Raw genomic sequence first — 26113 nt, 5'->3', positions numbered from 1 at the left:
TTTTTTTTTTTTTTTTTTTTTATTTAAAAAAGTATATTCAATGGCCAAGCTGCTGTATAAACCATGATAGGCAGCGCTCGTCGCTCGCGTTAAATGAGTTGAGATGCCTTTCTTATGAAGCTTATGAAATGCTGAAGATGCATTCAGTATAATTTACTCAGGATGAATCTTACACCACCTTCTCCGGATAGTAGAATTTATCCGGCGTCTTCTGCTTAGTCACTATGCTTGTCAACTGCCTGTAACTTATGCGGGCTGATTTTAATGCGAGTGGCAAGCCGTCGGAAACTTCCAAATAAGTTGTGACAACTAAAAAGCTGTCGTTTTTTGTTTTGTTTTTTTCCTGGGAACTAGGAGCAGCGCAATAACGCTGTGTGCGCCAAATCGGCATGATTCGCAAAGCATATATTCCAAACATCCTTTATAAGATAAAATATTAAAAAAAAATCTCAGCGAGGAAATAAAGCTTAAATGTAAACATTTCGGCAGAACTCCGCCTGGTTAGGTAAGTAATAAGAAAAAGTACAACGTAGACTCTAACCAATTTCTTCAATGTGCCCGACGTTTCGAAGCCAGCTCGGCTCCTTGTGCACGGGTACTTTTTCTTAGGAAATAAGACTTTATTAAAATGAGTGTTTTTCCAACCAATCTTAGCGGTCCTTCTGCACACGCATATTGAACAAGCTGGAGGGAAGTCCCTTACCTGATGTGGTCTCCGTGCTTATATTTGCAGGGAGACGCCGGCGAAGACGGCCGGCCTGGAGTACAAGGTTCTGCGGGTCCCACCGTGAGCTCGACTGCATTCTTTTTAATCTTCATGAACCACAAGATTATCAATCTTCCGCAGAGAAGACTTGCTTTGAAAGATACATGCCCGTCTACTTAACCTGAGAGTACCGGGATCGCCAATTATTGCAATCAATCAAAGGAGACCAGCGAATGACAGTTTCGAAAGATAGCGTGAAACCAAAAAAGCTGGAGACTATGTGCGTGGTTGAAAAAACCCCGAGACTGCGGGTAAACGACACAACACTAAAAAGTCTCTAACACAGCTGAAATTTTTATTTTCCAACCCTGGTTATATAGGCACTTTGATACAAAAGAAGAAAAAAAGAAGAAAAAGAGACTATGCGCATTAATTTTTACACAAGCAGTGACTCGGCAGTGGTTTAATAATTGGCATGGGTGTATACGAATAACGGTTCGAAATGAGCAGCAGTTCGTAATTTATAACTTTCACAGTGCTAGGGAGCTAGAAATGACGCTGCACTATTCGATTCGCATCTGCATCCGCACGCCGTGTTCTTAGTGCACTCAGGCAAAGAACAGTAGCGAATGACGGAGTCAGAATGTAAGTTGGAACCCAAAAGAGATGGGACACCGTGCGTGACTTTTTTCATGCGCGCTGGCCAAACACCGGTTAAATTTCTGGTATGGGTGTGCGAATAGGGGGTTGAATCGAATAGTGCTGCGTCATTCATAAACTCCGCCCTGCAAAGGTAAGGCCCGATATTCCAGCCCTTTTTGCACCGTTGAAACTAAAAATGGCACTGCGAAGCAGCATTCCTACACCCGGCTCTGACTACTTAAATGGTCCTTTGCTAGAATCCCTCGCTAAGTTTATTTCATTCGATTGCTGCTCCTTCAATGGGAAGTCAAAAACATTTGTTTTAGCGTTCTGTAAATGATGATACTGTTCTGTAAAGGAGGAACACTTTACAGGCGCAGGAAGAAATGTTATTCGCTGTAATGCTATCGCCTTGAAGGAAAGTGCTTTATTGAATAAACTAGCCAGACGTGTCAGCTAATTTCCCCAAATGTCAACTGCGCATTGATGCTTTGCATCTGCGAGCTTAGAGAAGGCACGCAACTTAGAATTGAAGTTCATGCGGACAATGGTGCGATTAAGTTATTCAACACTGTAAACGACTTAATTTTAGCGAGGACCTAATTTTTTGCAAATTTCGCGAATCGCCTTCAATTCGCGGAAAGCAGGTCCCGCGAGCAACTCCGGTAAATTGTAGACACATAGGAATCTATACTGAGATACCACCGCGTCGCGAAAATTAGAACCCGCGAATTATTCCAAAACTTCAGCAAATCACGAAATATTGAATCCACGAAAAATAAGCCGCTTACAGTATATATGATTGCTCCATTTATGAAAAACGTCGGCGCATATGACGTTTCCATGCGACTAGACCGCACAAAAGAAATCACCAGTTCATAACCATGGTGTAAAGTTCCACGTTGGAGCTCTTTAACGTAATAGAACTTCGTGCCGTCCCGGTGTATTTGTTCTCCAGGGTCCCAGAGGTCTGCCCGGGATGCCAGGGTTGCCAGGCGCCAAAGGTCACAGAGTAAGTCCTTGTCGCACTCACTATTCGAAGAGACTCAGAGGTCACGACTTATTTCGGTTACTAACGGCAGCATCTTTTAGCCGAGAAGCATGTACTACATTGCACGCGTTATGAATAAGTCCCAGGGAAAGTATCACCCGGATCATTCAGATTTCCCGCCGGACCCTTGTCACCTCACTAAGCCACAGGGATTAAGCAATGTCTCATGGATGTGAGAAAGTGATGCACGACATCTGTTTATTATCGAGGAATCGGATATAATACTAAATAACTGCACCTGTATAGCCCTCTAGCTATAATGTTTTGTTCTGTCCTACCATTTCTATGCTGACATTTTATGAATATCAATATTTCTCAAGGAGGTTTGCGTCCCATCGATAGATAACGGGCAGCTCAAAGTGCTTTGAACATTTTTTTAGAGCACAGCTCTTAAGGGCCCGTTTCCGGCTTGAGCGGCGTCGGCGTCGCCGTCGCCGTCGGCGTAACTCCCAGGTCACGTGACTCCCCCAGGTCACGTGACCCCCCTGAGATAACGCGACCTCCCCTCCTGAGGTCACGTGACCTCAAGGAGTCACCTATCCCTCAGTACGCTTCCATCCTCCTCCTTGAGAGCTGCGCTCTAATACGGCATTACAGGGAATTGTAAACGGCTTTCATTTTTCATGTAGTGAACATAGTGCTTTTTTTAAGTCGCATACAGCAGGCTCAACGCGCAAAAGCGTCACGTGAGCAACGACGGGAGCACCTCACCGTCCAGCTGAAGCAAGGGCGTCCTCTCGTGGCAGCTATGGGTCCGATAATTTCAATATAAAAACATAAAATGGTAGACCCCACGCCTAATGTGCTAGGCCTAAAGTCTGATTTTCATCAGTGGGGTTATGGCCAGCGCCCCCTTCTGCCGGGGTGCGTGTATAATCCAGCAAATTCCGACCACTCGGACAGTTAGCTGCGGTTCCACATGCTACTATGCAAGATGATTGTTTCGAACTTTCAGACCAAATTTAAGTTATCCACATAGCACAATATGGGATGACACTATCGCACAAGCATTGCGATAATTAGCGAACTAATAAATAAAAACCCAAACTAACTTCTTATACAATATTTTAGCTGGCATGTCTATATGACGACGATTGTTAGATTAAAGGAAATCAAAATAATTTCCGTGTTATCAAATGCGGACGCCAGGCAGCCGCGGCACCAGGTATCGAAGCACAGATGGAAAAGCGCGGTCGGAAGCAGTTCGTCTCAATTGTCCTTTCTCTTTGTTTAATTTTTACAACAGTGTTTCTTCTTACAGTGCACGGCTGCATATTCGCCAGGGCCCCCTCCGCCCTTTAGTAACCATTACAGCTTGAGGGTTACACACGCTTGAATAAAGGAAATAAAGTAGTGCAGTTTAGAAGAACACAAACCGGAAACGATATTATCATAGGCGACAGCGTTTCCACGTTGTCGCATGAAATGATCATTGATACTTAATAAAGAAAAAACAGTGAGTACGCAGGCGAGCTGGTGGATGTTGATCATGATGTAGAAAACCCGAGACTATGGTAAAAGCAGGGAAACTTGGTCAAAGAAGAAAGACAGTCTCGGGTTTTCTACATCATGATTGATACTTAGTAAGGATGCTTTCTATGTGTACTTCTGTGCCTGCATTAACAAATCAAACAAACGTACCTCACTAGAATTTTGCATTTAATTTTTATTTGTGTTTTTTAATGAACCAACGTCCCAGGACTTATATGTATAAAATGTCACCATTTAAAGGCACAAGTTAGTTGCAGTCTAAGAGTGAAACAAAATGGTATATTGTCTTAGGTGTAAAAATTACGCACATATTGTGAATGTCTCACAACAGAAGTCAACAAAAGTGTCCGTAAAAGGGGGCGTACCTATAAGGGATAGTTAGCAACACACGATCGCCGATCTTGTTGTTTCTCCCGCTGCTAACAAGCCGTCAGCAAAACTATTGGAGTAAGGAAATGTCCTAATAGCCTAATATATAGCAGGGACGTAGGCGGCAAAATATGTTGTTCAACATTAAACATTATCATTGATATGCAAAAAAAAAAAGCGCGTGCTCGTGGTATTTCTGTGCAAAACAAAAGACCGCGAGCACAAACAGGTGGTTTCCGCATTTTTTTTTATGTTTCCTTTCCCAACTTAAATTGCATCATTAAATCTACTAATATTTTTGTGACAGAGGTACTTTAACTGCGTGGTGCACTGTATAACAATGCAATGTGTTCCGATGGGATCGCAGCAGGTGCTCAACTATACAAATAAAAGATATATCGGTAAGGCTGTCTCAAATCTTCGCGGAGCAATTACACGTTTTTCAAAGTGGAGAGTGATCGAACCAAGCGCCTTGTGTGTATGCAGGGCTATCCTGGACTGGACGGAGCCAAAGGAGAGCAAGGCCTTCAAGGAGAAAAAGTAAGAGGGTGGCTAACCACTGATAAACTGCCCAATCAAAAAAAAAATTAAAAAAAGTGACCACTCGTCCCGCGACTCGCGGGACTGTCCCGCATTGAGGGCTCATGTCCCGCGTCCCGCGAGAAATTCCAAAATCTTCAAAATGTCCCGCATTCCAAATTGTCGCAAAATTCGCTCTGCAACTCATGGTGCTGCCCAACAACGTGGGGAAGCGCGGGGGTCGCAGGGAATCGCATGAATCGCAATGGTACGCCATTTTCTATCCAAGCATAGCGGGAAGCGACCTTCGTTCTTGCAGGAGACCCGACGCGCATGCGCCGTTGTGCCTCGCCCCTTGGTGGCAAAATATTGTGAGAGAAACTTTCTTGCAAAAATTTTAAATATAAAGTGCTGTAATTATTTTCATACCGTGTAAATGCAAAAGTGTTGCTGATTTTTTTTAGAAGATAAAAAGCTTGCAACTCACAGCGGTTGAAAAAGAAAATAATGTTAAAAATGTGCGTAGGACCATGCTGTATATCCGAAAAAGATTTACTGCTTCTAGATTTCATTTGATGCACTGAGTTCTGCTGCAGTTGCTTTTTATACTTTCAACTTCGACACATTTAATAACATGAAGATATATCCCTGAGAGTAAAAATGATTTTAGATTAATTTTTGCAATGCAATTTGCGGCTCTATAAACAGCGCAAGATAATAAATGTGCTAACAGAGCCTCGGGTCGTGTAGTGTGTGTTCGTAAGTTCCTCCCCGCCCCCCCCCCCCCCCCCCCTTAGCCGGCCCAGTGTGTCCCGCATTTCGTTAGCAAAAAGGTGGTCACCCCAGCTATAGATGATGGCGAAGGCGGAGAATCGGGCTATCTACAAAAGACGCCGTGATCACAGTGCAAAGTCCTTCCTCATGCCATCGTTGAATGAAACCAGATGCCTGCCTCTATTTTTACCATCACTAGCGCAGAATTTTTTTTTTTGATGATCATCTACTAGCCATTTAAAATGAGTGGATGCATAACCTCTGTTGCTTTTATTCTTGTACATTAAGTTACTGTTCGGTGTCACCATTGTATTGTTCAATACATGCCCCCTTTAGGTAATGCCCTAACCGGGCCTTTATGATCGAAATAAATGAAATTAAATTAAATGAAGAAAATACAAGCATGTCTCGATCATGTTTATATTTGATAAAATCGGAGACTCACGGAATGTGTTGCGATTGAGCTGTGCTCTGTGTGTGTGACGTCACCTGACGTCATGAGGTCACGCCATGTAAGGGTGACCCGTGACGTCACCGTTTGACGTGACGTCATGATGTCAAGTGACGTCAACACACTCTGTGCTAGAATAACCAGCATCCACGTTCCCTGGCCCTACTGGCTCTACTCCGCAGGTTGTAACTTGTAAGATATAGCTCTCGCCTTGAAATACGTGCAAGCGCACGGCTCTCTCAAAATGATTTCCAGATATCAAAACGATTCCCCTCGACTTATATCTTTTTTGGTTCCAGGGGGCTCTGGGATCACCCGGAAAAGTTGGACCACCGGGACCTATTGTGAGTGAGGCGTTGAGTCTGTAAGTGGCGCCTCAAGAACGAGGATCTCTACGGCGGTTTTCTCTTCAGGGACCGGCGGGACCCCGGGGCGAGCGAGGAAGAGACGGACCACCCGGACCACCCGTGAGCATTTCCCTTGTCGTCGACAGCATACTTGCTGCCGATTCAGGGCCGTAACTGACTGCTACTAATTGCCGATGGACAGAGCCCTGCGCGGATAACACTTTGATCATCCCCATCTGATCCTCATCCGCAATGTTCGTAAATAATTGTAGTCGTACCCGATCCGCATCCGCAGACAATGTAAGAAAGCGCCTGGATGGTGTCCTATTATAATGAACGAAGAGCGTGTTGGTGAGGGGCAAGATTAAAGAAAGAGTAAGCATGTAAGACGAAGGCGACCTGTTTAGGGGGGTGTCCTATGAGCCGTCAGGTTACCTTTGTACAAAGAACTAACTCTTCGTGCCAGAGTACGGTGATCGTCATTTTATCGTATTCTGTTTTATCGTATTTATAAAATAAGCGATCATCCTCCCAGACACACTTCGCATCGTTAGAAATAAGATCGCAGTTATGAGATTGTCTTGGGAGTCCATGAAACTGACAGTCTGTTCGGAAGACGCGCTCAAAAGAAAGAAAATTTTAACTTTTTTTTATTTTTGCTTCGTAAAAACCCATTTTAAGCAGACGCATATTTTATACACATAAAAATTAGCGAAATACCGACTAATAATATTTTGTCATTTTATTTAGACCAATCAATAAACAAAGGTGTGAAAGGAAAGGTGCTCACTTACAGCGGCGAAGTACTCGTGCATATGTGGTAAGGCGCGAGTACAGCACAGGGAAGAGATCACAACATTCAACAATGGCTACACGTCCTATCGGTTTTAGTTTTAAACACGAACCCTCAACTGCATGCTAGGAACCAGGGATGGGCAGTATTTCAAATACAAGTATTTCAAATACGTATTTCAAATACTTTGTTTTTTTGCATTTGTATTTAATTACAAATTGGGTAATGTATTTGACGTGCGTATTTAAATACTAAAACGTGGGTATTCCAAATACAATATTAATTAAATACAATTATGTGGGCGAAAATACATTCCTCAAATTTATTGTCACTGTCCAGAGCAGGAAGAAAACTACGTTCTGCACCGAATGCCGTGTCTCTCAATCAAGCACAAGCGTTTAGTGACTTTGTGATTAAGGTGCTAGTCCAGGGCAAGAATAGTGACGAAATCGACGTTCACAGGCAGACTGGCTAAATAAGTGCCTGTGACAACTTGTAATGCTTTCCAGCCTGATTTCCATCCATATTTTTGCCTGGAACATTCTAAATGCGCGGGTCATCCAGATTTTCGTAACTGGTGCGATTTGCAACAATAAAAAATTCTCTAGCTAGTGCTGCGCGTCTTGGTCGTCTCGGTTCTTTGTTGGTCTATACCAAAATATAATCGACAAAAAAACTGCTTGAAGCTCTGTACTTTTTTCACCTATTACGTCCAAGCTGACTCCATGTTTTTGTGATATTTCTATTACGTTACTAGATCCTCGCACGCTAACTCCCGAGTGTGCGATGCAAAATTAAAATGAGATACCCAGAAACCCGTTGCAGGTGCCCTGAAGTCGCTGACGCATATTTTGAGGAATGTATTTGGAAAAGTATTTTGAGGAGACCAAATACATTTGGTTGCATTTGTATCTTGTATTTAAATGCTTTTTGGAAATGTAATTAGATTTGTAATTAAATACATTTTTGACGAAGTATCTTGAATTTGTATTTCGATACATATTTGCATGTATTCGCCCATTTCTGCTAGGAACCATATACTTAAAAAACAACTCAGTGTCAACTGTCGAGAAAAAGAGAACGCGCACACACGCAATGTTTTACTTGACGAGGTTGCTGTGTAGAAGAAACAGAATATAGTCAACAAGGATGGGTTCAGACTGATTCGCCTTTCTTAAATTAATACCCGTTAATGAGAAGTCTCTCTCCGTTGGTACACTTGATGCTGGAATGGCATGCACGAACTGTGCTACAAGAAGTAGGTGCGAAAACTCGTGCTGGCGCGAGTTCCACCAGTCCAGAGGATCGAATTCAGTCTCCTCGATATACTCGTAGGCGAAGAAGCCGCTTGCACACTTCACCATTCTTTTGGCTTGTACGCTATGGGTTTTCTTTTCCCAAAGAACGTTTTCCGTTCTTTCCCAGCTAAACAAGAACACGCTTTCCCGGGACGACTAATTCTCCCGTATTCTTTATTTTTTTATTATCTTTTTTTTTTATTTTTTTAGAGAGAGCATTTTTGGCATGATAGTACGTTCTAAAGTGATCTTTCGTGAGAATGAAATGTTTCTTGACCTAAAGAACAATTTTATCCCCGATTGGCACCTTTTATCTAAAGGAGTAGTTTTCTCCCGCAATACATTGAATGATGTACTTCATAGTATCACTCACTTATTCACTCTACAGTACTGCGCGGCCGCGCACGTTTATCCTCCATAAAAATCTAGATCCGGACTCGCGGGTATCCACATCCGATCCGCATCCGCAGCCCCTGGCATCCGCATCCTATCTGCAATTCGCCAAATCTGATTCATTTTTACCCTTATCCGCCAGTTTACTGCGGATATCCGCGGATAATCCGCGGATATATAAGGCTCGACCAATGGATAGGTAAGATGGTCTTCAGGAGACTATAATAAACGGAAGTTGGGAGTGAGGAAAGATGGATCATAAGCTAACGGTTCACCGAAATCGAGTGGGAGGGCTGTGGAGAACCATTTGATCCCTACACGGAAAACGACCAGCTATCAGGTTTTAAAAGTGCAATCAGCGCAACGACACGGACACGTTAAAAGGAGCCTGACAAACTACCGCGATTTTGTTTTTCAGTCCTATTTTACTCTGTCCACGTCGCTGAGCTGTTTGTACTATTAAGAATGAACCAATTAGCCCAATTGCCAACGTAATTCAGCTATCAGGTGTTGGTACCAGGAGGCACTAGCTAGAGTAGACACATTATAACCTAAACCCTGAGACATGGGGTTTAGGAAACCGGAAGTACTTAAGTTTTTGCGCTCGTTACGTCGAGGGGGCCTTCATGTAGACAAACGACATTTTTATTTTGATATATGATATCCCGTTACTAATTAAACCTTTTATAAGCGTATGTACGAAACTGCACCCCGAATTTCGCCAGTGTCAACGGCTGACATCCGTAGCTGCTGCGTGACGTCACAAAACGCAAAGGTTTGTCGGATGGTCGGGATAACAAGCGTTGGTCGATGGGTGTCTTGTAGTTTCGAATTATATAGTCTCTTAGGCCAGTGGTTCTCAAATGGGGATCCGCCAAGGCATTCTAGGGGTCCGCGAAACCCTGCCTCAGATCGAAAAAAAATGTTTCAGTTTTCGGCCGAGTTTTTTTTTTCGCGTGAACGTCAGTAAGAGAGGTCTACTTCACACTAGCCCTTAGTTATATCCATATATTAAATCATTATTATATTTAACCTATACCTTTCCTCTCTTCTCACCACGAACGGGATCCTCCATCATCTCCGCCGATCCAATGCATCCGCGAAACATCGATGGTTGAGAACCACTGTCCTAGGCTGTACCCTACTGAAACACGGTTCTTTTAATGCAGTTCCCGAGCGTGTGCAAAGGAAGTCATGCCTTTTAGCAGGATATTACTCGAAAACAGCCATAAGCTTCGAGCAAACGTATGCCGTTTCACGCAAACACAACTGCGACGGCCCCCGATCGAATTAGGAGCGCTTGCAAAGCAAGCGATGCAGATTTCGCCTCTGAAGCGGCAATTAGGTACACGAAGCGGCATCTCGGTACACATTTCGGCGGATCCACTGGATCGGCGATGAGGCAGCGGGTCTTTCCCTCAGAGGCGATGACCACAGGTCGAAGGCAACAGGCGAATCATTCAAATGCATGTAGTCACTTGACCTGGACGAGCTTGGTGGATCGTAGCCACGCTCTATTTTCACCTGCGGGTCAAACAGAATTTGGCTGCACGCGTGCTAAAACAAGTTTTGGCATCGTTTCCAGGTGGTCTAGTTGTTGGTTTCGGTTTCGCTGCAAAAACAAATTGATTGATCCGATTTGGGCGAGGAGTGGATGGACGTAGTTTAATATCGTCGGCACAGCATCACACCTCTGCTTACGAGCCTTCTGTCCGCTTAGAGCTCAGCTCGTAGCTCTCTTCTCTGAAATAATTGCTGCAAAAGCGGGATCTCGATCTTCACGGGAACCCAGTCCCTACGCACGGCGACAATCCGTGGTTACCCACTCGGCCTTCTGCGCAATGCCAGTAGTCGCGTTTCTAACATTTCGCGTCACGACGCCCTATTTCCCCAATCAAGGTCTAAACCCCCTTGCAACCCCCTCATCTTCACGTTCCATCCCTCGATACCTAGGCTCGGCAAACTAATCATGGACGCCACTTCCCACCTCGTAGACTCCAAAGTTATTTCTAAAGCACGTGCGCTAACTTACCGTCGACAGCCCAACTTACGATTCCTTTTAGTACGCAGCAACCGTTCCATAAGACCTCAGACTTTACTTCCCGGTACCACGCCGTGCGGCGCCCCAAAATGCCTTACGTGCTAACACACCGGCCCTCCTCCCAAACCTGCCAATGAGAATCCCTGACAATCACACCTGTAAATCTTCTAATCTGATATACATCGCTTCCTGCACACTCTGTCCAACCTTATTTTATATCGGCGAAACTGACCGCCGACTCCACGAACGCTTCAGAAAACACCGCAGACTCGTCACACTGGAAAGAGTGGGCCAACTCAAACATGACCTCTCCGCACACGTATCTAAACACTTCTCCTCCACAAATCACTCTGAACTTAACATGCGAATTTGCGTCATCAAATCAGGCTTCCATACACCCACCTCACGGAAAAAAAAATAAAACAGATTAATTTTTAACTTAAAGACGGAATTTCCTTCCGGTCTGGACAAGAAACATTCTTTTGGCTATTAAACATTCCCCTTTCTCCCGCTCCTTCCTTTTTTTTATATATATAATTTGACCAGTTACGCGGGGGCTATAAGCCTCCCCCCCACCCGCATTCCTCAACTTGTTGACTTCAAACCTCGCACCCTACTTGAAGACTTTTCCTCCTCTCTCTCTTTCTCCACAACGTCACATCTATCACGTGCTACCTATGCCTTTTGTATATATGGTATTCTTACTCTGTTCTGTCATCTCCCCTTTTACCTGAAGAAGACCTTCTGGTCGAAACGTCATTCCCCTCCTTTCCTTTGGCACTTATCTTTCACTTCATATTCCTACTAATACATTAACAGTGCCCGGCAGAACCCTCCATCTTCAGTTTTAGTAGATGGTGTGTTCAGGCTTCGCCATATGCAGCGGGAGCTCGCGCTTCCACTTTGATGCATGCTCTGTTGCGCGTGCCCGTACCGGTAGCGGGGCTTTGAAAACGATCTACTAAAACAATCCCTAGTGAGTTTTAGCAGACCGTACGCTGGGGATTTCGGGACTATCGAACGCGTGCTCAATCTATGCTTCAAAGCGAGGGCACGAGCCTCCGTTTGCAACGCAAAGGTCTAGCACGCGGTCTACTAAAATTCTATAAAATAAGCCATGCGATGACCCCATCATCAGTACCATAAAAAAGGAACCTTGTATTCTATCTTCTCGAAGCCCTAATTCACTCCAGCTCTTTGTAACTATTATTTGCTGTGCTTCTCGCTTGAAATTGTATATCGCCATGTTGTTTTGATTGTGTCATGCAGGGAATACGCGGCATCGATGGGCTTCCTGGTCCTCCCGGCTCTCCAGTGAGTAACCCATACTCTTCCTTAGAATGACACGTTTAAAAACACTAGTGTATGGAAGTACTTTAAGTGCATTGTATTGAAAATACTACTTTAAGAGGTTTAGAAAACGTGTACTTTACAGGAAGTACATTCTCTTAGTATGTACTTGTACATTTCTGGTACTTTCAAAACAAGGTACAGCTCCCGACTTCAAAGTACATTCCCAAAATTCCGTTTAACATTTTCGCCATGGCGGTGTACAGGGCGGCTCCCTGTAGAAACAATGGCAGACAACGGGTATAAAAAGTGCAATTTGGGAAAGCCGAGATTATTTTGTTGTTTCCGGCATCCACTGCCCAATCTTATTTACGTTGCGGCACAGATTCATGCCTTGCCACCAACTCGGTAGACAATCTCCAAGCTGCTGAGAGTCCGCGGAAGCGGGCTTCCACAGAAGTCGTCTCTTTTGTCGTTCCCATAAGGCAATAACTAGAGTGAAGCGCTGAGAAAGGCACGAGGACGAGTGCATTGATCTAGGCAGCGATTTCTTGCGATCGATTAAATTAAGCTCTTTTAAGGACCACCCCTCGACTCTTTAGCTTTCCCAGCTCTAGAGTACACAACTTCTGAGGCCGACTGTAAGAGTTTACCAGCCTCTCACAAAAAAAAAAAAAAAAAAATGGCTCATCGTCATTATATGATAACGTGCTATCTAACGTCTTTCGACACGTCATTCGGTCATTTTTGAGAGAAGTAATGGTGGCTATAAGACCGATACAAATAAGTGGCTTATAACTTATAAGTTCCCTCTGCTAAATAGTTCGTCAGTGAGAGTAAAACAACTACTCTGTGGCCACTTGACTTAATTCAATATCCGTCACCATTCCCAAAAATAACTGATGCCCCCCCCCCAGTCCCTGGGGAAATGTATACACACTTAAAAAGTACTGTATAAGAGAACACGAGGGCACCATGAAAGGTTGTGTAAAAAAGTGATTGTACTTTACTTTAAAAGTACACATTGTATTTATAGGACTTTACTTCAAGTACGTTGCTCCCGGTGTACTTTCTACTTTATTTGAAATACATAACCTCTCATTTCATTCTTAGTGCTTCCTTCAAGTACTTACTTCAAGTACTTTTTAAATCTGCAGGGAGTTTCCAAGAAAAGAGAACCATGTTTTTGGCCATTTCAGGCAACTATTTGTCGCAGAAAGCTCTAACTTCCTGAAAATGTGACGCTAGCGGTTGAGATAGAACACGGAAGTTTGAAAACATGACGTTGCCTGGATGAGAAGGTAATTGAGGAAAACAAAATTTCTCAATGAGCCAACCACCTAAGCCAAATATCGTCAAAACAAGAAATGACACCGTGGGCGCCGGTAACATGTACATTTCAGTGAGTAAAAAAAAAAAAAAAAGAAAGAGCAAACAAAAAAACTTGTCAGCAAGAAAGCAATATCGTATTTCTTGCTGACAACTTTTTTTTTTCATTGAAATAGAAGTTACAGGCGCCCCAGTGTCATTACCTTGTTTTGATGATGTTAAGCTTACGTGGACGCCGGCTCATAAAAAAAATTGTCTTTCTTAATTATTTTTTGATCCAGGTAACGTTGTGTTCACAAACTTTCGCGGACTCTCCCAACCGCTAGCGTCACATTCTCACGAAGTTCGAGCTTTCTGCAATACATATACCATAATATCCCGAGAAATACTCCATCCCTGAAAGATAACACACCCTCATTTTGGGGGTACTATTTTTTTTTAAGAACACCGAAAGGGTAGGCGACTTCTAGTACTTGCAAGTCCCTGGCCAATGGTGACCTCGACAGAAATGGCCTTACTTAGCCACGGCGGGAGATAAGCGAACATTGCTTACTGGGAAGGACAGTCGTCCTTGGTTTATCGCCCCTCCCTGCGATCACAAGCCCTTTGCCGGTCACAAAATTTAAAAACAGCCTTTTTAAACTTTTTCATCGTACACCGAAAGATTGCCCACCCCTTATTTCCATCCGATATACATACCAGTTTAGGTGGGCTATCTCTTGGGATCTTACGGTAGTTGATGTACCTGGGCAGAAAAACGCGGTTTTCTTTTCTCGAGAACTCCCTGTACTATGGTACCCAACACTGAAAAACACGAAACCGCTTCTGGTTTGGTGCACAGTCATTTCAAGAAGATATCTGCATGACGATCGGGCAAATGTAACATGTCTTCGACTCACACCGATATAATTCCTGGCAGTGTTTTGATACTTTCTACATTATTCAAAATGAATTTTCGTATTGAGATTTTTTTTTGTGTAACTACTTTTTACAAGAATTTTTGCCTCGAAACTATCGTCTTGTGTATGCCGAGTAAATAGTGCGCCTTGTTATAATGGACACTTCTAAAATATAATTCCGACGCACTTTAGAAACGTAAATTGCGTGGTTTATATTGATCAACCACGTTGTTTCTGAGACAGCCTTATAGCCACGTACGTGCATGGTATAGTGCTCAATCTAGTTTTGACTGTGCCGCTTTTCCCCATCTAGGGAGCCATAGGAAGGCCAGGCCCACCAGGATTTCCAGGCTCACCTGGAATGAAGGTAAGCCACCCCCTCCCAGTTTTTTTTTTATGTCAATCTCTTTAGAATTTTTGAGCAGGGGTTTCTAATTTTGCCGCAATCTTAGGTATATTCATTAAGTTTCCAATTAGGCAACACGCGCGTGACACAATGCCTTATCTATTTTTGGACAGACATGCATAACTTTTTTTTTTTTCTGATTTTTTTTTTCATCTTAGACATTGACACCAATCCTTACTTCCAGGGTGATTCAGGAGGTGCCGGCCCCAAGGGAAGTCAGGGACTCCAAGGTCCACGCGGAGAGGCCGGAAAGCCCGGAGTTCCAGGAGAAAACGGCTTGATGGTACGCGGCCCATTTGAAAACGGCCGCTTTTGCATATTCTTTCAAAGCCGTAGGGATAAGTACTTCCATATTTTGCTATGCAGAACCTGTCAGCACCCTTGTAAGCCAGGGCGCCGATTAGCTATTTAAACCCAATTAATATCTACCTTTTGGTTGATTCATTAATGGATTAATCGGCGGCGTTGAACTTCGTGCACAGTATCCGAAGAAAGTGACAAGACTACACATTTTTCGTTTTACAGTTTCTTGGTATGTCATCCATTGGCGGAATCTGCCGCCTCGTTTCAAACGGGTATGCTGTGCCGCCCATAAAGAGAAAACACGAGCAAATCATTTTACGAATAAAATATTTTACATTATTTTTAAACCTGATAATAACTCTGAATTACGATCTCGGGGAATGTTAGTATTTTGCCGGGGAATACAGCGGTGCTGCCTCCTAAAATATATAACAGCGCACCAGAGCAAGCATTTTTACTTTTTCCCAGAAAATTCAAATATTAACCGATTGACAAGTGTAAAACATTTATCGCAAATAAAGCATTAACTGATTAATCGGAAGGTTTGTCGATTTGCCAAGCCCTAATTGTTTTCTATAGAACCGCTCCAGTAATCACCTGCTGGTCATCTTTGTCTATAACTAGGCATAGAACATGTTCGGAGCATGCGCATTACCTCTCTTCTGTGGAATATTAGGGGCTGCGCATCTGTCCACTGCCAATTGACTTGGCGATTTCACTTGAGTAATAAGCGATCGATGGAACGCTATATAGCCTGAGTTTTGTAATTGCTCCAACTAACACCTTTCCTTTCGATTTTCCCCTTCCTGGCGTGTTCTTCTAGGGACCCCCTGGCAAAGACGGCGTTCCCGGAGAAAAAGGTGCTCAGGTAAGGGGACTAATAACTCTGTGCAGCTACTTTGGCAAACCAAGTATTAAAAAAACACACAAAAAAACGTGTTTTTCTTACAGCTGAAATGGTCTACGCATCGGCGAACTTCTTTCACCGCCCAAATGTGCAGCTTAAGATCAGATGAAAGACCAAATTAAAAATGTATAAGCGCTTTGTAAAACATTTATCATTAGTCTTCGTTTTCGATTTCCTCTTTTTGTTTACATTGGCTCATGCTACGATGAGCTTTGCACAAGGAGGTATTGTAAAATTGCTTAATAAATAGAAGAGAAAAAACCTGGGAAATGCAGTGCATGCCAAAATTAAAAAAAAGAAACTAGTTAAATTCAAATTGTATAACCTCTGTAAAATGATCAAAAGTCAATGCGTACCGGAAGTTCGTGTGCTTTTTGCGCAGGGGTTACGGTGACGTCAGAACACCGAGCTCTGATTGGCTAGACTGAAACGATAGTACCTCAAGGAAGATAGCATTGAAGTCTGCCCACCATCCTAAGAATCAGAGCCAAACAGAACTCGGCGTTCCGACATCACCGTAACCCCTGCCCAAGATGCAGACGAACTTGCGCTCCGTGGGAAGTCGCGCAAATATCAGCTGCTAAATCACTCCATTCTTGAATTGCCCGAGGAAAGAAAGAATGTCTAAAAGAGTTGTTTTTGAAATTTTATCGTTTAATCTTCAGCGATGGTTTAATCTATCAATTTGATCTCTTGCTTCTAATGTCAAAAGCTGAGTTCTTTTAGCGAACTCGCTTGATGTCAATCTCGTGTTAAAAATTTTCAAAATAAACCAAGCAGTTAACTTTTGAATACTTTCTTGTTTGCTAATTACACCCTTTGTGAAACGGCAAAACACTGAGACGCGTAATTTAAGATACGTCTCACAAACCTTTTCTAAGCAAACAATGTGATGTCAGAATTCAGCGAAGTTTTATTCTATTTTCGGTATGAACATTAGGCTTCTGGCTTTCCTCCTTCTAAATGCTGATTTTAGAAAGCCCTAAATAATTCGTATTCCTCTGCAACGTTTCTTTTCTTTTCTTTTTTTTTTTTTCTAAAAATAACCCAATTGCTTAAATGCTTTTTTTTTTTATCACGCAACCGGCACACGTACACTGCGCGTCAACGTTAGTGCGAATACGACATCGGTGATTTTTTGCGGTTCACTCATACATGCCATCGACTAGCATACAGCCTTACAGCGTAGGTTAGTGTCCCAAGTGAGCACGTTTCACCACATTAGTACTTTTATTGATGTCCGCCTTTAAATTCTAAAATAAAAACAGAAAGAAAAAAAATAATAAACTGGCGAATGCTTGTCGCGAAGTGTATACATGTTACCACACCACACACCTTACCCGTGCAGGAAGGAATATTGGAAACGTAAACATACCTAAAACTTGAGACTACTAAATTAGTATGTAAAATACATTAAGTGAACACAGGCACTTAAATGACGAGAACAATCCCTCGAGAAGGGGAACAAGGGGGACAAAGGACAAACACAAATCTCCAAACACAGCTAAGTGACTGGTGAGCGACCGAACCAAATTCGCCTGGTCTTGTATCGAACCAGGGACCTCTCCATTTCCAGTGGAAATGTAGAGGTCCCTGCGGATTTTTTCGGTCGCGCACCAGCCACTGAGTTGAGTTTGTCCTTTGTCCCCCTTGTTCCCTTCTCGCTTGCACAAAAATTTGAACGGACACTTAGGTCCAAGGTCCAAGACTAAGGTCTTTGCCTGTGTCCTTTTAATATGTATTTTTCCTCTGTCGGAAGTTTCAGATTTTAGCTACATTTTCTTTTGCGATTCACCTCGCTTGCGCACACGCAGTTCGCTGGTGCAGTTCGATTGTGCAGTTCGATTGCTAACCTTCCCATACCTCTCAAATTCAGCAACACTAAAATCGAAACCGAAATTTACTTTCTTATACAAAAATAATCAATAGTGCATTCTTTGCTTGTTTTTATATAACAAAAATATGCTATTAATTATTTTGATGTTAATTTAAGCAAACAGTTGAAGCCCACTGAAACCTTGCATAAATATGCGAGATTTACCAGTTTACCACAAATGCTTCATCCAATCCAATCCAACCCGTGAATACCTTGTTTACTTTGAGCGTGAGCTTTTGAGTGTATACCCGCTGATTTCGTAATTGCGGTCCATCATGCGTGAATTGTAAGTTATGCTGTCCTGCTCGCCACTTGATTTGTCATTTTTATAGTTCAAATCACTGATCTCAATGACAATTGCTGGATCGCGCTTGCCGCTCCCGCAAGTGAAGCCACCGGGCGTCACTCGCTTGGGATACGATTTGCCGTTTTTGCTAGCCTTTGCTGCGGTTTTCCAGCGTGCTGACGACACGTTTTCTACTCGTTCGTCGTCATTCGCCGAAGAAGTTTTTTGAAGACTCTGTGTATTGTTGAGACTTTCCGTTGTGAACACGTGGAAAATTTTACGAAAGTGCAGTGTCGCAGGAAAAAGGCACAACGCGTCGAAAGGAAGGGCTGGCGGCGTGTTCAAAGCATCCTTGGCACGCCGAAGTGCCGTGTCTCTGTGCCTTCGCGCGCTTGGATACCGACCAAGAACCGACGCCGTGTGAATGTGTTTAGCGAGTGCAATGTGCGTGAAGCCGTATCAAAAGGTACAACTCGTCGAAAACGTGTCGCCGGTGTCGCGGCGTGATCAAAGCTTCCTTGGCACGCCGAGTGATGCATCTTTGTGCCTTCGCACGCTTGGATACCGGTCAAGAATTGACGCCGCACCAAAGTTCTGAACGTGTGTCGCGCGTAGATGCCTTTAGATCATTTATATATATCGGCCACGGAGTTCTGGATCGTCCAGCTGTTCCGGTGAGTTGCTATCAATAAAAGGGGGAGATCTGTACGTATTCTTATGTACTATATTAACCATGGCTATGTCCCAAATCTACTCTAATAGATTCCGTGGGAGCACGAATAGGGCAACGTTGTACGTGGAGCCAGGGGGTTTTCGAAAGCAAATGTACAAGACGGCGAGAATGAAAATCTTTGAAGCGCGGCCGATATGGTCGTGTGCAATCTGTTGACCAATTACAATTAGGCGAGTCGCGTAGGTTGATAATAAGCCAGCACTGATCAGTGATGAGGAGCTGTTGTGCACGGTATTAAATCGTCAAAGGACGAAAAAAAGACGTACCTTCTCCCCATCTCCCGTCGCTAGTGGACGCTGGATTAAGCTCGTTCCTAAACCGCGAGGGGAAAAGACGCTGATCCAGAGGCACGAACAGCTTCACGCACATTGCACTCGCTGAACACATACACACGGCGTCGGTTCTTGGTCGGTATCCAAGCGTGCGAAGGCACAGAGACACGGCACTTCGGCGTGCCAAGGATGGTTTGAACACGCCGCCAGCCCTTCCTTTCGACGCGTTGTGCCTTTTTCCTGCGACACTGCACTTTCGTAAAATTTTCCACGTGTTCACAACGGAAAGTCTCAACAATACACAGAGTCTTCAAAAAACTTCTTCGGCGAATGACGACGAACGAGTAGAAAACGTGTCGTCAGCACGCTGGAAAACCGCAGCAAAGGCTAGCAAAAACGGCAAATCGTATCCCAAGCGAGTGAAGCCCGGTGGCTTCACTTGCGCTGCAGCGAACAAGCGGGGAAGCGCGATCCAGCAATTGTCATAGAGATCAGTGGTTCAAATGCCTAAAGCACTTCTGGTAAATCGGCGAGGAAACACTGTTGCTAGCGTGTTCTGCGAAAAAAAAGTTGGGTCTTTCTTTAGCCACTTTACGAACCAACGTTCCTTTGATATGACTTGGTACGGGTGTAGCTGCTCGATCCCACTGAATTCGGTGGATATTTTCTTTTCTGTGCTTACAAACCGCCGATAATAAGTATGCGTCAACAGTGCAGAGCATGAAATGTTCAGTGAGTAAACAGTCAACAAGCAGACTATGTTTCAGTCTGCGTGTTTTCATCTCAATAATTATTACGAGGCAGGGTCAGAAAGTAACCGCTATATGTTGTTATCTGCATAATAATAGAGGCAGAATTAAAAACAATTTGCCGCTTTTCAACTTTTTCCGGCCACAGATTGAACCTGTGGCCGGAAAAAAATACATTTATTTAGCTGCTTGGATGGAACAGCGCGGATGAACAGGCACACTCACATGCACACAAGGAGACAGACTCGCAGCGCTGAATCACCAACTTGCCCAAGCATCCACATTATTTAGCTGAAGGTTGGAACCCCTCATCCCCTTCAAAGTGCTATCCTTGGGGTCGCACGCACTCTTCTCAGCGGTCCTGCCATTGTTGGAAGTATTTTACGAAGGCCGTTATCGAAATCGAGCTTAACTGGGACGTCGTATTCCGTATTATGTCTTCTCGTCGCTCAAATTAGGTTCTTTTCGGCGGCATTTTCAGCTGGGGTAAGAGCCAGAAATCGCAAGGTGCCATGTCGAGGGAGTAGGGAGATTGATGAACTATAGCAGTGCTTTTTTTTTTTTGCCAAGAAACTTTGAGCTAATCGTGTGGAGTGAGCTGATGCATTGTCATGATGCGACTGTCAAGTTTCCACTTCTCACAGATCTGGTCTCTTCTGCCGCACAGCATTACGAAGATGGTGTATGACCTCCAGCCAGTACACTTGAGATATTTTGGCCTTGTGGTGCATACACGTGGTGCACCACCCCCTGGATGTAAAAAAAAAAATTGTCAACATCACTTTGACGTTGCTGCACACCTGCTGTGCTTCTTTTGACCTCGTGGATGTTGAATGTTTCCACTGTGACGAGTGCACCTTGGTTTCCGGATCGTACCTGTAAACCCACGACTCATCACCAGTAATGACGGCGTACAGAAAGTTGGGGTCACCATTTGCGGACTCCAGCATATTGCAAGGCTTGCAGAAGGAGTTTTTTTTTCTCCAGCGTTTGCAACTTCGGTACGAATTTCGCACACACTCTGCGAGGCTAAATTCTCGCTCATTATGGAATATACTGAGCCAGGACTCGTTCCCCCTCATCAGCAAGATTTTGGATGGTGCTGTGACAATCTTGCATGACCGAAGTTCACACTTGTTCAGTGAGATTGCCATTCCGGCTAGTTGAAGGCCTCCCGGAACGTGAGTTGCTCTCAGCCACCGTGCGACCGTCTTTGAACCAATTGGGCCTCTCCTTAACTCATTTGCTACCGCGCGCGTCGCGCGCTGCTGGGCCTTCCATATTGTGTGTTTTTTGCCCCTAAAACGGCCACTCTAGACGTAACTGCTTTGACTTGTATAATATGTTTTTACAGTAAAACTCTGTGCACAAAAATAAAAAACATGTTTATTTGCATTCTTAAGTAATTAGTTTGAGTCTACAAACTAATTACTTAAGAATTACATACAGCCCCTTGGTTAGGCTGGTGGAGGAGCAAACCAGTTTTGGTGTTCTCACCCCAGGGGGACACCGGGCCTCCCGGGGTGCCTGGCTTTCCCGGGGCGAGAGGTCCCCCCGGACTTTCTGGGAGTCCGGGGCAGCCAGGCGTCAAAGGAACCTCGGTGAGAAGGCACCTTTGCACTTTCGCCACTCGGTTGACTAGGACTCACTAGCCAATAAACCTCTCTCTGATTAAATAGTGTGACCTTTTACACAACGAGCCCATTGCTAACTTACTTCATTCAGAGAAACAGTAAACATTTACAAAGCAATTGGTGGAACCACTGGTTTTCAATGAAGTTGAGGAAATATGTAAATTTTAGCTCTGACAGGAGAACAAGGTGTTATTTGAAGATCTTTCGGCTGAATTGGTCATGCAGCAAGAAGTCAGCAGAGGTACAGCTGCTCCCTGTAGGAAGAGGGCATGATATGCCTTCTTTCCCAATGCTGCCTTCTAAGTCATGCCTAGAGGGCACGATTTAGAGGGCGGAAAACCTAAAGGGTTTGTAGCTTACTTGCAACCTTAATCACCGTGACTCTAGTCTTCTAGACCAATGAGAAAACACTTTAAAGGGAAAAGGTCTTGTGTGTTGTTCATTTGTTGTCTTATTGTATGTCACTCTTTTTGTATTGTGCATAAAGCTGTTCAGTAATTTATAGTCAAGTCTCAAAAATAATTTAGGGTGTCTGTCAACATGGGAAACTTTACATGTCAAGAAATTTAGTGAGCCTAAAAAAAGTCAGGCAACTGTTGGCACAACATTGCAACACTCATTGGAGTTCAAGTGTCACACCATGGTAAAACACAGTGGTAAGTCTATTAATGGTAACTCAATAATCGTTCAAGTATCAAGAGAGCTCACAAGCGGGACATAATCTGCAGTGGCATATTGTCATTGATGGTTCTAAACCTTTTCTTTTAAATTTGAAATTTTGCTAAAACAGTTTAAGGGCACTTTAAAATGTTATGTCATTCGGAAACATAGTTATTGTATGCGACCCACATCCAGTTTTTAAAAGGAAATGCAAAGAATCGACTCGTTTCATATGCCATGGGAGTCTTTCATTGCAGGCAAATGCCAAAGTAGGGCTCACATTGCAGGCAAATGCCAAAGTAGGGCTCACGTCAGTGGACCCAAAGTGAGGTCCACTGACGCGTGTTTTCGTGCATGAGAGTGCAGAGTGTGCCGCGCGTGTTCTAGGGCATTCCGGGCTCCCCAGGCCACAAGGGAGAGCAGGGCCTCAAGGGTGAAGGGGGACCCATGGGCCCCAGGGGGATCCCTGGACCCCCCGGACCGGCAGGCAAGAGGGTGAGCGCTCAGTCCTCGCCCAGGGCCACCCGACTGTGGGCCCCCAGTTACCTCCACTGAAGACTTTGTGCATAACATCTCTTTTCGTGATTATGGCACCTGGAACTAGTCTTCGACTGGTGTGTTTACCGCATCCTTTTTTGCGGTCCCTCGATTTCTGCCCGATGACATCACACTTATGTCGTGCTGTTTCCTGCCGCTGTTCTAGTGGTGTCACGGCAGCAAAGCTAAATGCAGCAGGTGCTTGTTCTTCTGTAGGTCACTCTCTACCTCAAGAACTCGTGTAAGTTTTGACATTCGGGAGCTGGGTTGCTGCGATGCAGGGTGTCCAGGAATTCGGGAAATGGGGAAAACAGGGAGTTGTAAGGGAATTTCCTCCTGAATCAGCGTCAGTCAGGGAAATTAAGCTTTCTTTTTTCAGAGCGACAGCAAAAGACACGTGCACAGTGTGATACACATCATTACAGGCGACTTGGCCGGCAAGCCTACACAAATCTCTGCTCCGAGATTAGAGCCTTGGCGGATCCTGAATAGTCTCCTCTTTAAATGCGAGCACCGATAGGATCTTCTCTCCTTGTGCTTGCACTGATACATTTTTCCGGTGACGGGACATTTATTCTGAAAAATATATCAAAGAATAGTCTGACAGGGTGCTAATGGTATCTGGTGCATAGCCACCGCCCCGTTGGCCATCAGAGGTACCGGTGTTTTCACGTAAAAACGCCACTTGAGACGCGTACCATTTTCACGGGAGTCGGATAGGGAATTTGGATAAAATAGTCAGGTGATTTGTAAACATCATTTTGGTACACACCCAGCGGTGACAGCGACGCTTGCGCTCGCTCATCTTTTTTGTCTGAACTTCTACGACCAACTGCCAGGATCACGTCTGACAGTGCGACTCCTATGGCATAATGTTGCCACTTTGGGACCACTTCCGATATATCCTCAAGGTATAAGATGCTAAACGCACCAGTCAAAGGCACATTTAAGGCACCGTTGTCATGATTCATCGTTGAGCGTCAGTTGTTTGGGTAGTATACCTAATGCATGTGGCCGTCGGCCTTCTTGCCCGGACAGCTCGTTTTGTCATTCTTAAGGTAGTGCCGACAGTGTGCTGTGCCACACTTTCTTCTACTTTCAGAGAGGTTGCAATGCCTCGTCCGACCCCTGTATTTGAAAGATTGCCTCGAAAGATGGCAGAATGGGGTCATACGTAGTTTGTTTCCTGAAAGCCACTTCCAGAAGGGCTTTAACTTAAGACTAAATTCTCCATATGTGATCCATACCCTTGAACTCTTTCACTAGAGTGTGGGATGAAACCTTCCTCAATGTGTCGTTGCTGGCACTCTTTTGCGTTATAGGTTTGTGGTTGACTTTCACTCAGGGTTACCAACCATCCCGGATTTTGCTGGACTGTCCCCACTTTTCATGAAGCGTCCTGAGTTTCACATGGTCCTTGTCGGAACAGCTATATGTCCTGGATTTGGCCCAGACCGTCCAGTTTGAAATCTTATATGTGATCCAGCACATGCCCAACAAATGCGCATCACGCTGCGAAACACGAAGTTAGCACAAATCGCACGAAACAGTGCTGCGGTGGCTAGCATTGGCTGCAAGAGGCTTTAGCCACTTTAGCATGCAAGCCATGGCAAGCCAGAAATTAAGGCGACACTCGTGCCGAGCAGTGCCTGTTATCATCATCATTGTTTGTGTCAACCCCTTTGTGTCTCCCTTCTTCCTTGCACTGCACCCCCCCCCCACTGTTCCGGCTTCCTTCATTGAAGAGTTGGTAACCCTACTTTCACATCCAATGTCTGTGGCAAACAAGCCACACATTCTACCGCACGCAATATTATACCGCGAAATTCCGAACAAGCGGCCAACCTCAAACAAAGGAAGTATATATACTGTGCAATACTCTTAACACGCATACATTTGTAGCAATATAAAATAGAAAATGCAGCCTCCTAATGTCTGCTGACATTTAATTTTCAGTGCTTTCTTAAATTAAATTTGTAAAAAAATGAGGATGTAAGAAATGTGCTATTATGAGTACTTTTGCTAGTCAAATTTAGTTAAAACCCTCAAGCTCCTAGGAACCACGATATGCATCAGGCAGGCCTGATATGCAGTGTCTGGACATTGAGCAAAACGCATTTCTGCATTACTTCTATCTGACAGCTTGGAAACATTTACAGGAATTGTTTTATGTAGATGCTTGAAAGAGAAGTGAGATATTTTTATCTGGGAACAGCTTTTCTTCTTTCTTTTTTTTTAAGCTGCATATATTTACAAAATTTATCTGCCTGTTTAGGAAATGTTTATGCTTATTGTCAGAATCAGTCTGCTACGTGCTGAGTGGGTGCACTAACTTGGCTTTGCCCGTCTGTCCATCCGTGCATAGGGCAAGGCTGGACCCGGAGGTCCCCCTGGACCTCAAGGTGCTCCTGGGGAAAGGGTGAGTCCACCCACACTGTGTCTGAAGTGATATCAAAGGGTAGTCAAATGAGTAATAGGAACCTGATTCCGCCTGAATGTCTGTCTGCCCGAGGTGAAGTTGGAGTTGTCATGTTACCCAAGGCAACCACAAACAGAGCAATTATTTCCAATGTGAGCATGAGCATACTTTGTGGTATGTGCCCGGTTCCCCAATTTGTAAGTTAGAAGGTGTGATCAAAAGCATATTATTGTGCATGTTTGATTTTGGCCAACGAGATCATCACACCCTGGGCTTATAAAAGTTCATAAATGCTGCGGTTTGGTTGCTTTTAACATTATTGAGAGCTATAACAACAATCTATGTGTATTATTTTTTGTTTATTTAGTTGAGTCAAAATGAAGAGCTTATAATGTGCATTACCCATGAATGAGCAAGATAGGAGCATTATTTTATGATGGGTACCAACTTAGTAACTTTTCATCTGAAACAGTCAAACACTTTTTATGACTTTGGTCAGTAATGTCAGTGTGCTTTCGTGCAAAAGTTGGAATCAAAATTGGAACATTTGCAACTGTATCAGACTATACTATAAATTTAAAAATTTCTAAATGTGAAAAGTGTGCCCCATACCTACGACTATCACTTCTGTAAGTTAGTCCACTCTATCTGATATTTTTTTTGTTCTGTCGGCAAGTTAGCTTCTGTGGCATCAGTGCCATGCAGAGAAGCTGTTACACGTGGTGGTGCATAGTATTCCGGGCCTCGTAGATGAAACATTGCTGTCATAGCTCAAATCAAAAGACACAGAAACAACCACAGTTCTCACTGCTGCTTCCTGCAGTGAGCAGCAAAAGCAGGTGAATTGCACTATCAAGGCCATCTTTGTAACAGTCCTCCGTGCCAGCTGGATGTCATGAAATAAAGGTTAGGGTGCAAACGATCTGGTGTATATTAAA

General features: G+C 44.0%; 1 protein-coding gene across 1 annotated transcript in view; it reads left to right on the top strand.

The window, feature by feature from the left end:
* LOC8030370 (collagen alpha-1(I) chain) overlaps positions 1 to 26113 on the top strand; it is a 140267-nt gene that overhangs the window by 22878 nt on the left and 91276 nt on the right. Inside the window, exons 8-19 of the mRNA XM_042294438.1 lie at positions 734 to 787; positions 2307 to 2360; positions 4746 to 4799; positions 6303 to 6347; positions 6417 to 6470; positions 12145 to 12189; positions 14707 to 14760; positions 14984 to 15082; positions 15926 to 15970; positions 21428 to 21526; positions 22607 to 22714; positions 25122 to 25175. Coding sequence (XP_042150372.1) covers positions 734 to 787; positions 2307 to 2360; positions 4746 to 4799; positions 6303 to 6347; positions 6417 to 6470; positions 12145 to 12189; positions 14707 to 14760; positions 14984 to 15082; positions 15926 to 15970; positions 21428 to 21526; positions 22607 to 22714; positions 25122 to 25175 — 765 coding nt within the window. The remainder of the gene's footprint in view (positions 1 to 733; positions 788 to 2306; positions 2361 to 4745; positions 4800 to 6302; positions 6348 to 6416; positions 6471 to 12144; positions 12190 to 14706; positions 14761 to 14983; positions 15083 to 15925; positions 15971 to 21427; positions 21527 to 22606; positions 22715 to 25121; positions 25176 to 26113) is intronic.

The sequence above is a fragment of the Ixodes scapularis genome, unplaced genomic scaffold (assembly GCF_016920785.2).
Source record: "Ixodes scapularis isolate PalLabHiFi unplaced genomic scaffold, ASM1692078v2 PGA_scaffold0__279_contigs__length_252992795, whole genome shotgun sequence".
Classification (NCBI taxonomy): Eukaryota; Metazoa; Arthropoda; class Arachnida; order Ixodida; family Ixodidae; genus Ixodes; species Ixodes scapularis.
This window is presented reverse-complemented; position numbering and strand designations above follow the sequence as displayed.